General features: G+C 43.5%; 1 protein-coding gene across 4 annotated transcripts in view; it reads right to left on the bottom strand.

Annotated features, from left to right (window-relative positions):
* nipblb (NIPBL cohesin loading factor b) overlaps positions 1-15,756 on the bottom strand; it is a 502,440-nt gene that overhangs the window by 117,076 nt on the left and 369,608 nt on the right. For all 4 annotated transcript variants that reach the window (XM_072257459.1, XM_072257461.1, XM_072257463.1 and 1 more), the window contains 2 exons: positions 12,438-12,491; positions 8,093-8,201 (listed from right to left, as the gene is read on the bottom strand). In XM_072257459.1, coding sequence (XP_072113560.1) covers positions 8,093-8,201; positions 12,438-12,491 — 163 coding nt within the window. The remainder of the gene's footprint in view (positions 1-8,092; positions 8,202-12,437; positions 12,492-15,756) is intronic.

Here is a 15,756-nt window from a genome sequence, read left to right as displayed (position 1 = left end):
TCAGTTGTAGGGAAATTGTTGGAAAACGTTCTTAGCGATAGGATATAACCCATGGCCTAATTAGGAAGAGGCAACATGGTTTTGTGCAGGGGAGGCCATGTCTTACCAACTTGATTTCAGTCCTTTGACAGGCAATGAAAGAGCTTGATAAAGGTAAGGCTATGGATGTCATCTACATGGATTTTAGTAAGGCGTCTGACAAAGTCCCTCATGGGAGGCTAATCCAGAAGATTAAGATGCATGGGGTCCGAGGTGAATTGACTGTTTGGATTCAGAACTGCTTTGCGCATTGAAGACAGAGGGTTTAAAGGGCTTATTTGAGCTGGAGATCTGTAATTAATGGTGTTCGGCAGCGATCTGTGCTGGGACCTCTGCTGCTTTTGATGTACAGTTGCAAGAAAAAGCTTGTAAACCCTTTGCAATTACCTGATTTTCAGCATTACTCACTCATAAATGCCGTCTGATCTTCATCTAAGCCATAAAATAGATAAACACAATTTGTCTGAACTAATAACACACAAACAATTGAACTTCTCGTCAATACTGAGTATACCATTTAAACAATCACAGACTAGGTTCAAAAAATTATGTGAACCTCTGGGGTAATACCTTCTACAAAAGCTATTTGGAGTCAGGTGTTCCAATCAAATGAGGTGAGATTGGAGGTGTCCTGCCCTATAATAAAGACACACAAAGTCAGGTTACTGACAGAACCTGCTCTTCTCTAGAAAGATCTGTTTACGTGCACCGTGCCTTGACCAAAACAGCTTTCAGAGGACCTTAGAAGAAGAGGCATGGCGAAGTCAAGATGGTACTAAATGGCGACTCCTTTGCTTACATCTTTGGAAAAAGCTCTATTTCTATCTTTGATATCTCTCATTTCCCATCCTTTTTTCAGGGTGTGGAGTTCTTTTGAAGACCTAGACCTGGAGTGACGCTCTGGTTCTTTGCAGGAAAGGCACCCACTCTCAGGACCTCAGGGTTTGATTCGAAGAAGGAAGTCTGAGAGTCTGAGCGGGAGTGCGGAGAAAGACATTTTTGAAATTTTCGGTTTTTTTTCTCCAACAGCGTTCAGAGAGGCGGGACTGCGCAGGCGTGTGACGTCGGGCAGTGCAGCGCGGCAGATTTAAAAGGAACAGAGCCTCATAGAGCGGGCAGCGTAGTTTGCAGGCGGCGGAGTGAGCCGGGAGCAGAGTGAAGGCTTTAGGGCTTCGGCTCAACAGGCTTAGGCAGAAACGGGCGAGGTGAGGAAGGTTTGGTATTCATTTTCTGTTGTTATTTGAGGAGAGGGGCAGTATGAGTGTGAGGGCAGTTTGTTGTTCTCGGTGTCGGATGTGGGAGGCCCTGGAGTCTCTAAGCCTCCCGGATGTCTACATCTGCGCCAAGTGCATCGAGATGCAGCTCCGAAGGGACCGCGTTACAGAACTGAAGCCGCAGCTCGATGACCTTCGTCTGGTCAGGGAGAGTGAGGAGTTGATAGAGAGGAGTTATAGGCAGGTGGTCACACCGGGGCCACGGGAGGCAGACAAGTGGGTCACGGTTAGGAGGGGGAAGGGGAAGAGTCAGGTAATAGAGAGTACCCCGGTGGCTGTGCCCCTTAACAATAGGTACTCCTGTTTGAGTACTGTTGGGGGGGGGGAACAGCTTACCCGGGGGAAGCGACAGTGGCCGTGCCTCTGGCACAGAGTCCGCCCTGTAGCTCAGAAGGGTAGGGAAAGGAAGAGGAGGGCAGTTGTGATAGGGGACTCGATAGTAAGGGGGTCAGATAGGCGATTCTGTGGATGCAGACCAGAGACCCGGATGGTAGTTTGCCTCCCTGGTGCCAGGGTCCGGGATATTTCTGATCGTGTTCAAGATATCCTGAAGTGGGAGGGTGAGGAGCCAGAGGTCGTGGTACATATAGGTACCAATGACATAGGTAGGAAAAGGGAAGAGGTCCTGAAAGGAGAATATAGGGAGCTAGGAAGGGAGTTGAGAAAAAGGACTGCAAAGGTAGTAATCTCGGGATTACTGCCTGTGCCACGCGACAGTGAGAGTAGGAATGCGATGAGGTGGAGGATAAATGTGTGGCTGAGGGATTGGAGCAGGAGGCAGGGATTCAAGTTTTTGGATCATTGGGACCTCTTTAGGCGCAGGCGTGACCTGTACAAAAAGGACGGGTTACACTTGAATCCTAGGGGGACCAATATCCTGGCAGGGAGATTAGCGAGGGCTACTGAGGTGACTTTAAACTAGAATGGTTGGGGGGTGGGAATCAAATTAAAGAGGCTAGGCGAGAGGAGGTTAGTTCACAACAGGGGGATGGGAACCAGTGCAGAGAGACAGAGGGGTGTAAAGTGAGGGTAGAAGCAAAAAGTAGTAAGGAGAAAAGTAAAAGTGGCAGGCCGACAAATCCAGGGCAAGCATCAAAAAGGGCCACTTTTCAACATAATTGTATAAGGGCTAAGAGAGTTGTAAAAGAGCGCCTGAAGGCTTTGTGTGTCAATGCAAGGAGCATTCGTAACAAGGTGGATGAATTGAAAGTGCAGATTGTTATTAATGATTATGATATAGTTGGGATCACAGAGACATGGCTCCAGGGTGACCAAGGATGGGAGCTCAACGTTCAGGGATATTCAATAATCAGGAGGGATAGACATGAAAGAAAAGGAGGTGGGGTGGCGTTGCTGGTTAAAGAGATTAACGCAATAGAAAGGAAGGACATAAGCCGGGAAGATGTGGAATCGATATGGGTAGAGCTGCATAACACTAAGGGGCAGAAAACACTGGTGGGAGTTGTGTACAGGCCACCTAACAGTAGTAGTGAGGTCGGAGATGGTATTAAACAGGAAATTAGAAATGTGTGCAATAAAGGAACAGCAGTTATAATGGGTGACTTCAATCTACATGTAGATTGGGTGAACCAAATTGGTAAAGGTGCTGAGGAAGAGGATTTCTTGGAATGTATGAGGGATGGTTTTTTGAACCAACATGTCGAGGAACCAACTAGAGAGCAGGCTATTCTAGACTGGGTTTTGAGCAATGAGGAAGGGTTAATTAGCAATCTTGTCGTGAGAGGCCCCTTGGGTAAGAGTGACCATAATATGGTGGAATTCTTCATTAAGATGGAGAGTGACATAGTTAATTCAGAAACAAAGGTTCTGAACTTAAAGAGGGGTAACTTTGAAGGTATGAGACGTGAATTAGCTAAGATAGACTGGCAAATGACACAAAGGATTGACGGTGGATATGCAATGGCAAGCATTTAAGGATTGCATGGATGAACTACAACAATTGTTCATCCCAGTTTGGCAAAAGAATAAATCAAGGAAGGTAGTGCACCCATGGCTGACAAGAGAAATTAGGGATAGTATCAATTCCAAAGAAGATGCATACAAATTAGCTAGAAAAAGTGACTCACCTGAGGACTGGGAGAAATTCAGAGTTCAGCAGAAGAGGACAAAGGGCTTGATTAGGAAGGGGAAAAAAGATTATGAGAAAAACTGGCAGGGAACATAAAGGCTGACTGTAAAAGCTTTTATAGATAGTAAAAAGGAAAAGACTGGTAAAGACAAATGTAGGTCCCCTACAGACAGAAACAGGTGAATTGATTATGGGGAGCAAGGACATGGCAGACCAATTGAATAATTACTTTGGTTCTGTCTTCACTAAGGAGGACATAAATAATCTTCCAGAAATAGTAGGGGACAGAGGGTCCAGTGAGATGGAGGAACTGAGTGAAATACATGTTAGTAGGGAAGTGGTGTTGGGTAAATTGAAGGGATTAAAGGCAGATAAATTCCCAGGGCCAGATGGTCTGCATCCCAGAGTGCTTAAGGAAGTAGCCCAAGAAATAGTGGATGCATTAGTGATAATTTTTCAAAACTCGTTAGATTCTGGACTAGTTCCTGAGGATTGGAGGGTGGTTAATGTAACCTCACTTTTTAAAAAAGGAGGGAGAGAGAAACCGGGGAATTATAGACCGGTTAGCCTAACATCAGTGGTGGGGAAACTGCTGGAGTCAGTTATCAAAGATGTGATAACAACACATTTGGAAAGCGGTGAAATCATCGGACAAAGTCAGCATGGATTTGTGAAAGGAAAATCATGTCTGACGAATCTCATAGAATTTTTTGAGGATGTAACTAGTAGAGTGGATAGGGGAGAACCAGTGGATGTGGTATATTTGGATTTTCAAAAGGCTTTTGACAAGGTCCCACACAGGAGATTAGTGTGCAAACTTAAAGCACATGGTATTGGGGGTAAGGTATTGATGTGGATAGAGAATTGGTTAGCAGACAGGAAGCAAAGAGTGGGAATAAACAGGACCTTTTCAGAATGGTAGGCAGTGACTAGTGGGGTACTGCAAGGCTCAGTGCTGGGACCCCAGTTGTTTACAATATATATTAATGACTTGGATGAGGGAATTAAATGCAGCATCTCCAAGTTTGCGGATGACACGAAGCTGGGTGGCAGTGTTAGCTGTGAGGAGGATGCTAAGAGGATGCAGAGTGACTTGGATAGGTTGGGTGATTGGGCAAATTCATGGCAGATGCAATTTAATGTGGATAAATGTGAAGTTATCCACTTTGGTAGCAAAAATAGGAAAACAGATTATTATCGAATGGTGGCCGATTAGGAAAAGGGGAGGTGCAACGAGACCTGGGTGTCATTATACACCAGTCATTGAAAGTGGGCATGCAGGTACAGCAGGCGGTGAAAAAGGCGAATGGTATGCTGGCATTTATAGCGAGAGGATTCGAGTACAGGAGCAGGGAGGTACTACTGCAGTTGTACAAGGCCTTGGTGAGACCACACCTGGAGTATTGTGTGCAGTTTTGGTCCCCTAATCTGAGGAAAGACATCCTTGCCATAGAAGGAGTACAAAGAACGTTCACCAGATTGATTCCTGGGATGGCAGGACTTTCATATGAAGAAAGACTGGATGAACTGGGCTTGTACTCGTTGGAATTTAGAAGATTGAGGGGGGATCTGATTGAAACGTATAAAATCCGAAAGGGATTGGACAGGCTAGATGCAGGAAGATTGTTCCCGATGTTGGGGAAGTCCAGAATGAAGGGTCACAGTTTGAGGATAAAGGGGAAGCCTTTTAGGACCGAGATTAGGAAAAACTTCTTCACACAGAGAGTGGAGAATGTGTGGAATTCTCTGCCACAGGAAACAGTTGAGGCCAGTTCATTGGCTATATTTAAGAGGCAGTTAGATATGGCCCTTGTGGCTACGGGGGTCAGGAGGTATGGAGGGAAGGCTGGTGCAGGGTTCTGAGCTGGATGATCAGCCATGATCATAATAAATGGCGGTGCAGGCTCGAAGGGCCGAATGGCCTACTCCTGCACCTATTTTCTATGTTTCTATGACCGGCTGCTTTTTTATAACCCAAGGACACGGCCTAGAAGAGGAGCGTGCCTTCAGTGTTCTGGGATTCTGTGGCTCTGGGGGTGTGCTGATTCTAGGCCGGTGTCCCTAACTGAAGTATCGTGGGAGAACACAGAACATCGGAAGCAGCGAGTTAGCTGCTGGTGGTTGTGTGTCCAGAGAGCCGCGCGTTTTTGGGGCTTTCTGGGCGCAGAGCTCAGAAAAAGTGATGCAACTTTTTAACGTCGTAAATCAGCAAGTTGTTTGTTATGTCTCCTCTCTCGCTGTGAAATGAAGAGAGAGAGAGAGAACAAATGAATGAGAACACCTGTGGTATGTCGAATTATCGGGTGAACAAGTAGGTTTTGAAGTACTGCAAGTCTGTGGTTTTATTGATGCATTGCTGCAAGCTTGAGTGCTCAGTGGAGGCTGCTGATGCCTTTCTGATGGAGGGAGAGTTGGGGTTCTAAAGTTTTAACTGTCATTCATTCTTTGGGGCACTCCTCTGTTTTTGTGGATGTCTACGAAGAAAAAGAATTTCAGGATGTATCTTGTATACATTTCTCTGACATTAAATGTACCTATTGGATTGTAGAGGTGCATCAAACTTGAAAAGGCTACAAAAGCATTTCTAAAGACTTGAGAGTTCATCAGTCCACAGTAAGAGAAAATGACCAGAAATGGTGGAAATTCAGTACTGTTGCTACTCTCTCTAGGAGTGGGCACCCTGCGAACATGAGCACAACGTGCAATGCTGAAGGTTGGTGAGCAAAAAAAACACAAGGGCCACAGCAGAAATCTCCAGAGCTTGCTAAAGTCTCTTTCCATGGAAGGATACTGCGGAGGAAATCAGTGCTCTCCAAGAAAAAAATATTGCTGCATGTCTCAAGTTTGCAAAACACCACCAGGATGTTCCACAACAATGTTCTATGGACAAAAGTTGAACTCTTTGGCAGAAATACAAGCCAATATGTTTGGAGGAAAAAAGGCACTGCATACCACCACCAAAACCTCATCCTGACTGTGAAGCATGGTGGAAGGAGCATCATGCTTTGAGATTGCTTTGCTGCCTCAGGGCCTGGACAGCTTGCAATCATTGAGGGAACAATGAATTCAAAATTTTGTCAAGATATTTTACAGGAGAATGTCAGGGTAGCAGTGACAATGATCTGAAAAATAAGAGTAAGTCAACAACAGAATGCATTAAAAATAAGAATATTTGTGTTTTGGAATGGCCAAGTCAGAGTCCAGACCTTAACCCAATTGAGATACTATGGCATGATGTGAAAGACATAGTCATAGTCCTACTTTATTGATCCCGGGGGAAATTGGTTAAAAGGACTGTTCATGCAAGGTATCCCAGAAATATTGATGATCTGAAACAGCTTTGTATGGAGGAATAGTCTAAAATTTCTCCTCACCGTTGTGCAAGTCTGATCAGCAGCTACAGGAAACATTTGGTGGAGATTATTGCTACTAAAGGAGGCTCTACCAGTTATTAAATGCAAAGGTTCACGTACTTATCCCCAGCCTGGACTGTAAATGATTAAACAATGCTCAATAAAGACATGAAAAGTACAATTGTTTGTGTGTAATTAGTTTAAACAGATCGTGTTTGTCTATTATTGTGACTCAGATGAAGATCAGACTACATTTTATGAGTAATTAATGCAGAAAGCCAGGTAATTGCAAAGGGTTCCAACTTTTTCTTCTGTATATAAATGACCTGAATGAAAATGTGGATGGATGGGTTAAAAAGTTTGCGGATGATATCAAGACTGGGAGTTGTGGATAATGTAGAAGATTGGAAAAAAATATAGCACGATAAAGATTAGTTGCAGACATGGACAAAGAAAAGGCAGATGGAGTTTAACCCAGATAAATGTGAGGTGTTGTACCTTAGTATGACAAATGTAATAAGCCAGTACACTGTTAAGGGCAAGATCCTTTCTAGTTTCTTGAAAGTGGCTACACAGGTCTACAACGTAGTTAAGAAGGCTAATGGAATGCTCATTTTCATTAGTCGAGCCATTGAGTTTAAAAGTCAAGAGGTTATGTCGCAACTTTAGGCCACATCTGGAGTATTGCATACAGTTCTGGTGCCTCACTATAGGGAGAATGCTGAGGCTTTGGAGAGAGTGTAGAAGAGGTTCACTAGGATGCTGCCTGGTTCAAAGCCATGTGCTTTTATGAGAGGCTGTATAAACTTGGGTTGTTTTCTCTGGAGTGCCAGAGGCTGATGGGAGATCTGATGGAGGATTATAAGATTATGAGAGGCATAGATAAAGTAGACAGGAAATATTAGTTCCCCAGGGTTGAAATGTCTAATACCAAAGGGCATGCATTGAAGGTGAGAGGTGGTAGGTTCAAGAGGGATGTGAAGGACAAGTTTTTTTTACTCTCATAGATGTCTGGAATGCACAGCCTGGTATAGTGGTAGAGCTGAATACATTAGGGGCTTTTAACAGACAAATGGATATACACATGGATGACAGGAAGATGGAGGGATATGGAGATTGAGCAGGTAGGAGTGATTAATGTTTAAGTGTTTTTGATTTGCCTTTTAGCTGGTTTGGCACAACATTGTGCACCAAATGGCCTGTTCCTGTGCTGTACCATTCTATATTCTAAAATTTACAACAGAACATAGAACAGTACAGCACATATGCCCATGATGTTCTGATGACCTTTAACCTTCTCCAAGATCAACCTAACCCTTCCCTCCCACAAAAGTTACCTGCTAATGACTCCTCATATTTCAGAATGTGTTCGACTAGATTATCCACTATCTGGATACAGGCTTTCTTCACAGGCTTGTATGAGGCATCTTCCTCAGTCTTCAACAGCTGAAAGCATGAAGCAAAATGTGTTTAGTGTACTTCACTATCCAAAGCCCACCCAAATTTCAATGCACGTAAATACTGGGGTATAGATAAGGTAAACACAAGCAGGTTTTTCCTAGAACTAGAGGACATAGGTTAAGGGTGAAAGGTAAAATATTTAAAGGGAACCTGTTGGAGAGCTTCCTCATTCAAAGTGGTGAGAGTGCTGAATAAGCTGTCAGTGGAAATGGTGGATGCAGGTTCAATTTTAACATTTAAGAGAAGTTTGGGTAAGTACATGAACGGAAAGGGTATGTAAGGTTATTGTGCAGGTTAATGGGACAAAGGTAAATTAACAGTTTGGTATGGACTAAGTGGGCCAGAGGGCCCGTTTCTGTAGTACTCTACAACTCTAAATACATGGTCCAAAAACACACTGTAGCTGGTTATTTGCCTTCGCAAGGTACTGTTTGTGATGTATATAAATAACTTGGATGAAAATGTAGATGGGTTGGTAAGTTTGTGGATAATACGAAGATTGGTGGCGTAGTGGATAGGGTAGAAGACTGGCAAAGAATACAATGGGATATAGATCAGTTGCAGATCTAGTTAGGCTGTATCTGGAGTATTACATTCAATTCTGGTTACCCCATTGTAGGAAGGATGTTGGGGCTTTGGAGAGGATGAAGAGGAGGTTTACCAGGATGTTGCCTGCATTAGAAGGCATGTGCTATAATGAAAGGCTGGACAAACCTGGGTTGTTTTCTCTGGAGCAGTTGAGGCTAAGGGGACATCTGATAAAAGGCATTCTATGGGCAAACCAATTTTGAACATATACAACCAAGTTTCTAAGGATCCATGCCTCATGACCTTCTGAATGGGCCTACCATGGGGTACCTTGTCAAATGTCTTACTAAAATCCCTGTATGCTATATTCACCACTCTACCTTCAATTTGGTTTGTCACCTTGAACTCAATTACGCTCATATGCTCATTACGCACAACCTGGCCTTTATATTGATGATCCATAATCAAACTAAGCTTCTCCAAATGCTCATAAATCCTACTGACAATACTCTGACTGTGGCCTGAGTAGTGTCTTATAAAGACTCAGCATTATCTCCTTGCTTTTACATCCTGTTCCTCTTGAAATAAGTGCCAACATTGCATGTGCCTTCTTTACCACAGACTCAACCTATGAATTAACCTTCCGGGAGTCTTGCACAAAGACTCCCAAGTCCCTCTGCACCTCTGATGTTTGAACCTTCTCCCCATTTAGATAATAGTCAACACTATTGTTCCTTTTACCAAAATGCATTATCATACATTTCCCAACACTGTATCCCATCTGCCACTTTTTTGCCCGTCAAGTCCTGCTGCAATTGGATTGCTTCCTCAGCTCTACCTACCACTCCACCTATGTTCATATCATCCGCAAACTTTGCCACAAAGCCATCGATTCCATTATCTAAACCACTGACAAATAATATGAAAAGTGGTGGTCTCAATACTGACCCCCTGAGGAACACCACTAGTCACCGGCAGCCAACAAGAAAAGGCCCCTTTTATTCCCACTCACTGCCTCCTGCCTGTCAGCCAGCCATTCCGCTATCCATGCCAGTATCTTTCCTGTAACACCACAGGATTTTATCTTGTTAAGCAGTCTCATGTGCGGCACCTTATCAAATGCCAGAAACAACTTCATACCTGCCAATCTATAACTGCGCTACAATATCATCTACCTTATTCTGTAAACTACTTGCATTCAAATATAACTTCAATCCTGTATTCATCATCCATTTTGATTTTTCCCAATGTTACATTTCACCTCATCCCACTGTACGCAATTTTGCCTTGTCATCTACCTATCCATCCTCACACTCTCACTATACACTGAAGCAACTTGTATACCAACTGCCCCAATTTTAGTCCTATCACTCCAATTCTCATACCCCTGCCAACTTAGTTTAAACACGCCCCAACAGCTCCAGCAAGGATATTGATCGTCCTTGGGTTCAGGTATAAACTGTTCTTTTTGTAGAGGTCGTAGCTTCCCCAAAAGAGATGCCAATGATTGAGAAACCTGAAAACTTTCCCCCTGCACCACCCCCTCAGCCACTCACTCATCCGTACAATCATCTTAATCCTGCCTTTGACTAGTTTGTGGAATTGGGTGTAATCCTACCTTGGAGGTCCTGTTCTTCAGCTCCCTAGGATCTCTTCCTCCTTTCTACCTATGTCATTGGTGCCACTGTGCATCACTACTCTGCCTGCTCACCCTCCCTTTTGAGAACCTTCTGCAGCCACTCCGAGACATCCTGGACACTATACCCGGGAGGCAACACACCATCCTGACTTCCCTTTCGTGGCCACAGAATCTCCTGTCTGTCCCCCTAACTAACAAGTCTAACCTTGAAATGTTGTAGCACATTACCCTGTTCCATGCTATGGTCACATCAAGGTTCTTCTCTCTGGTGAACATTGAAGCAAAGTATTTATTATGGAAATTAAAATGTTTTTAAAAATTGGAGAACTTTGAATGAAGGGGTTTATAGTTACAAGATTAGTCAGTGGTCATTTAAAACTGAGGTGTTCAGGAACTTACTTTTGCACACGGCAGTGAATTTCTGAAATTCTCTCCCCACCCCCAACAGAAATTGAAAAGACTGGATCAGCATGGTACTTTTTGAAAGAGCAGGGAATTGAGGGCTAATGGGGAGTGATACAGGAGATAAAACCATGGTCATATTGAATCATGTGGCAAGAATGAGGAGCCAAGTGGTCTACTGCTAATCTCCCACTTTCTTAAGTTCTTAACATTCTTGCTTTGAGGTCCTACTTACATTATGTTGGGAAGGTCAAAATGATTGCCTCCTTCAAGAAATATAACATCCCTCAACAGAAATGGTGGAACAGCACTTGGAGTGGCACTGAGAAATGTAAATCACTGTTTCGGAAGCACACATTAGTGCAGGCACCACCTTCCAACCTAACTCGCTGTCCTCTCATGCATCTCTCCCTCATCTGTGGCAGTTTGAGGGCCCCATAGTAGCCTAATGAGCCACCTCAAAACCCAAAGGACAAGAGAGGAAGGAAGTCATCCTCAATCCCAAGAGATGCAAAGTGAGAGATAACTAGAAGTTGTTGTTACTCGGTATGTGGGTTTAAAGCAGAAAAAGAATAGATTTTCAAAATTATAAATTACTTTATCAAGATAAGATATTAATTATAGAACATAGAACATAGAATTGCAGAGCACAGTACAGGCCTTTCCTCTAAGATCCCCCTTGAACTTCCCACCCCTTACCTTACAGCCATGTCCTCTTGTATTGAGCAGTGGTGCCCTGGGGAAGAGGCGCTGGATATCCACTCTATCTATTCCTCTTAATGTCTTGTATACCTCTATCATATCTCCTCTCATCCTGCTTCTCCCTTAATTCCTGATCATAATGCATACTCTCTAAACCAAGCAGCATCCTGGTAAATCTCCTCTGTACCCTTTCCAATGCTTCCACATCCTTCCTATAGTGAGGTGACCAGAAATGGACACAGTACTCCAAGTGTGGCCTAACCAGAGTTTTATAGAGCTGCATCATTACCTTGCAACTCTTAAACTCTATCCCTCGACTTACGAAAGCTAACACCCCATAAGCTTTCTTAACTACCCTATCTACCTGTGAGGCAACTATCAGGAATCTATAGACATGTACCCCCAGATCCCTCTGCTCCTCCACACTACCAAATATCCTGCCATTTACTTTGTACTCTGCCTTGGAGTTTGTCCTTCCAGTGTACCACCTCACACTTCTCCAGGTCGAACTCCATCTGCCACTTCTCAGCCCACTTCTGCATCCTATCAATGTCTCTCTGCAATCTTCGACAATCCTCTACACTATCCAAAACACCACCAACCTTTGTGTCGTCTGCAAACTTGCCAATATGCTCCAGAACATCAATCTCACTCATATTGTCCTCACCATCATCAAGTTCCCTCTCATTGGTGAATACCGAAGAGAAGTATTCATTGTTAATAATTCCTTGACACACTCTCCAATTCACATCCAGCCTACCTTAGTTACAGTGAATTTTATTCTGTCACATGAGAAAGCTCTCACCATCCCTTCCACTTAAATTCTCCTTATGAGAGAGTATTCTCTGCTAAGGTCCTAGCAAGTTATGAGGTGTTTAACTATCCATTTAATCCACTGCTTCAGGAGGTGAAGTTCAGGCAAAGGTGACCAGAGGCTACATTGTACTTACGTTCTGAAGAAGCTGCTCAAACCAATCATATCCAGTATCCCTGCAAGCAGCAACCTGCAAAATAGGTGAAAGATAAGCATAGACAGAAGCACCAAAAGGAAGAAGCCATCAGCAACTACACAAAATCTTTAGCTCCAACTACTGACATTTTAGGTAGAAATCAGTCTATCCAGGTATATACAGGGCCATTTAGTCTATAATTCCTGTACTGCTCCTTGACAGAATTATCCAATGAGATCCATTACCTCGTTCTTTCCCTAGAGCATTGTACAATTTCATATTCTTATCTGAAGTTAATTTAACCTTCACTCCTGACTGTCGACTAAAACTATTATCATTGCAAGCCTCCCCTCAATTGATTCTCTATATTTCTTGCTGCTTCAGGAAAGCAGTCAACTCTATCAAGAACCCTGGTCATTCTCTCTTCTCTCCTGTTGGGGAGAAGATACCAGAGTTTGAGAGTATGTACCAGCAGGTTTAAGAACAGCTTGCATTCTTCTGTTACCTAACTTGCTTCATGCTTTGAAGAGAAATCTTATATGAGAAGAGATGAACTTTTAACCTCCCAATCAACCTCACTGTTGCCTTTGCATTTTATTTGTCTGACTGTGCTATACTTTCTCTCCAACTGTAACACCATTCTGCACTGCTTTCCTTTTTTACCAACTTGATGAATTTATGTATGGAATGTCCTATGTGGCATTTAAAGAATAGCATTTCATCTCCGTACTTGTGACAATAACACATCATTTTCAATTCTGGGTTCTTTGCCAAATGCTTTAAGCTTGTTTCCTTAACCACCATTCTGATTCAAACCCCTCTCATGAATCTGTGAATACCAGTGCTGCAAGGTGAACCATCCCACATCCGGCACTGGGTTTATTCCTACAAATATCCCTCACGCTCTCTCTGTGACTTCCTGAACTGTGTCGCCCATCCCTTTGGTCACTTTTCCAGAAGTGAATGCCATATTCCAGCAGAGGGTAACCAGCATTTCTTTTATTCATTATCTCTATCATTAAAGCCAAAGGCTCCATGCATCTCCTTAGAGGCCACAATTCCTGCCACCTTCAAAAAGTTGTGCAGTCATGTACACTGGGGCTGCTTGTGTGGTCATTAGACACTACACTGTGCTTAGAATGAAGTTTTTAAATAGTGTCACTTGCATGCACTTCTGCTCAAAAATCAATGATACTTTGTTACTGACTTTTGCTGTGAAATAAGCAGCAAGACAATTCAGAACTGTTTTGCTTACTGTGGTTTCAAGTATTCCAGAAACAGCCAATTCTGAAAATGAAGCCGTTTCACTACTTAACAAGTTAGGAACTGCAAACAATATCAATGTCTCAACAATCATCTTGAATGTTGCAATGAAAATGAAGATTTGGAGGATGCAATCTTCAATAGCACTGTATGAAACCAGTCCATTAGCAGCAGTAGGTGTCTATGCTGGGTTTGCTTACTTATAGGCAAAAGAACTACATAGTTTTACACCTGTTCGTACCAATGGACCCTGACTTCCGAGGTCAAGAGAATGGAGCTGCTCTAGTACAATGGTTTTTCTATATTATAAGCTCTCCCTCACCAGTTTTCTGTCATCGTTGATACAATGGATGACCACCACAGAAGTATTGACTATGTTCTAACTTCTTCTGTATTTCACTTAAATGCATAATTTGTTACTCCGTTAAGTGGTAGTTTGTCTTTTTATACCTTTTTAATTATTTTCATGAATCTTCAGTTAATTGGGGCAGCTGCTTAAGTGGACCAAAATATACTGGTCCCAATACATACAATTCTATAAATACCCAGGGGGCAGCCACAGTGAGCAGGTCTCTCACACCAGGTCTGGTGCTGTGGCTCAGAAGAGCAGACCGAGGAAGAGCACTGCAGTGTTGATAGGAAATTCCATATCGGAGGAAAAAGGATGAGATTCTGTGGAATTGATAGAGATATCCAGATGTTATGTTGCCTCCCTGGTGGCAGGATCAAGGATGTCTCAAATCAGGCCCATGGGATTCTCAAGGGTGAGGGTGAGCAGCCAGAAGTCTTGGTACGTGCTGGCATCAATGACTTAGGTAGACAAGTTGAGGAGGTCCTGAAAAAATTTTAGTGAGGTAAGTAGAAAGCTGAGAAACAAAATATTCAGGGTATAGAAACACAGAAAACATACAGCACGATACAGGCCCTTCAGCCCACAAAGCTGTGCCGAACATGTCCCTACCTTAGAACTACCTAGGCTTTACCCATAACCCTCTATTTTTCTAAGCTCCATGTAGCCATCCAGGAGTCTCTTAAAAGACCCTATCGTTTCCGCCTCCACCGGCAGCCAATTCCACACACTCACCACTCTCTGCATAAAAAACTTACCCCTGACATCTCCTCTGTACTTTCTTCCAAGCACCTTAAAACTATGCCCTCTTGTATCAGCCATTTCAGCCCTGGGGAAAAGCCTCTGACAATCCACACAATCAATGCCTCTCATCATCTTATACACCTCTGTCAGGTCACCTCTCATCCTCCATCGCTCCAAGGAAAAAAGGTAGAGTTCACTCAACCTATTCTCACAAGGCATGCTCCCCAATCCAGGCAACATCCTTGTAATTCTCCCCTGCACACTTTCTGTTGTTTCCACATCCTTCCTATAGTGAGGCAACCAGAATTGAGAAAAGTACTCCAACTGGGGTCTGACCAGGGTTCGATATAGCTGCAACATCACCTCTCGGCTCTTAAACTCAATCCCACGATTGATGAAGGCCAATGCACCGCATGCCTTCTTAACCACAGTCAACCTGTGTAGCAGCTTTGAGTGTCCTATGGACTCGGACCCCAAGATCCCTCTGATCCTCCACACTGCTAAGAGTCTTACCATTAATATTGTATTCTGCCATCATATTTGACCTACCAAAATGAACCACCTCACACTTACCTGGGTTGAACTCCATCTGCCACTTCTCAGCCCAGTTTTGCATCCTCTCAGTGTCCCGCTGTAATCTCTGACAGCCCTCCACACTATCCACAACACCTTTGTGTCATCAGGAAATTTACTAACCCATCCCTCCACTTCCTCAACCAGGTCATTTATAAAAATCACAAACAGTAGGAGCCCGAGAACAGATCCCTGAGGCACTCCACTGGTGACCGACCTCCATGCAGAATATGACCCGTCTACAACCACTCGTTGCCTTCTGTGGGCAAGTCAGTTCTGGATCCACAAAGCAATGTCCCCATGGATCCCATGCCTCCTTACTTTCTCAATAAGCCTTGCATGGGGTACCTTATCAAATGCCTTGCTGAAATCCATATACACTACATCTAC

This window comes from Mobula birostris, chromosome 5 (genome assembly GCF_030028105.1).
Source record: "Mobula birostris isolate sMobBir1 chromosome 5, sMobBir1.hap1, whole genome shotgun sequence".
Lineage (NCBI taxonomy): Eukaryota > Metazoa > Chordata > Chondrichthyes > Myliobatiformes > Myliobatidae > Mobula > Mobula birostris.
Note: the sequence above shows the minus strand (reverse complement) of the source record. Positions and strands in the feature narration are given on the sequence as shown.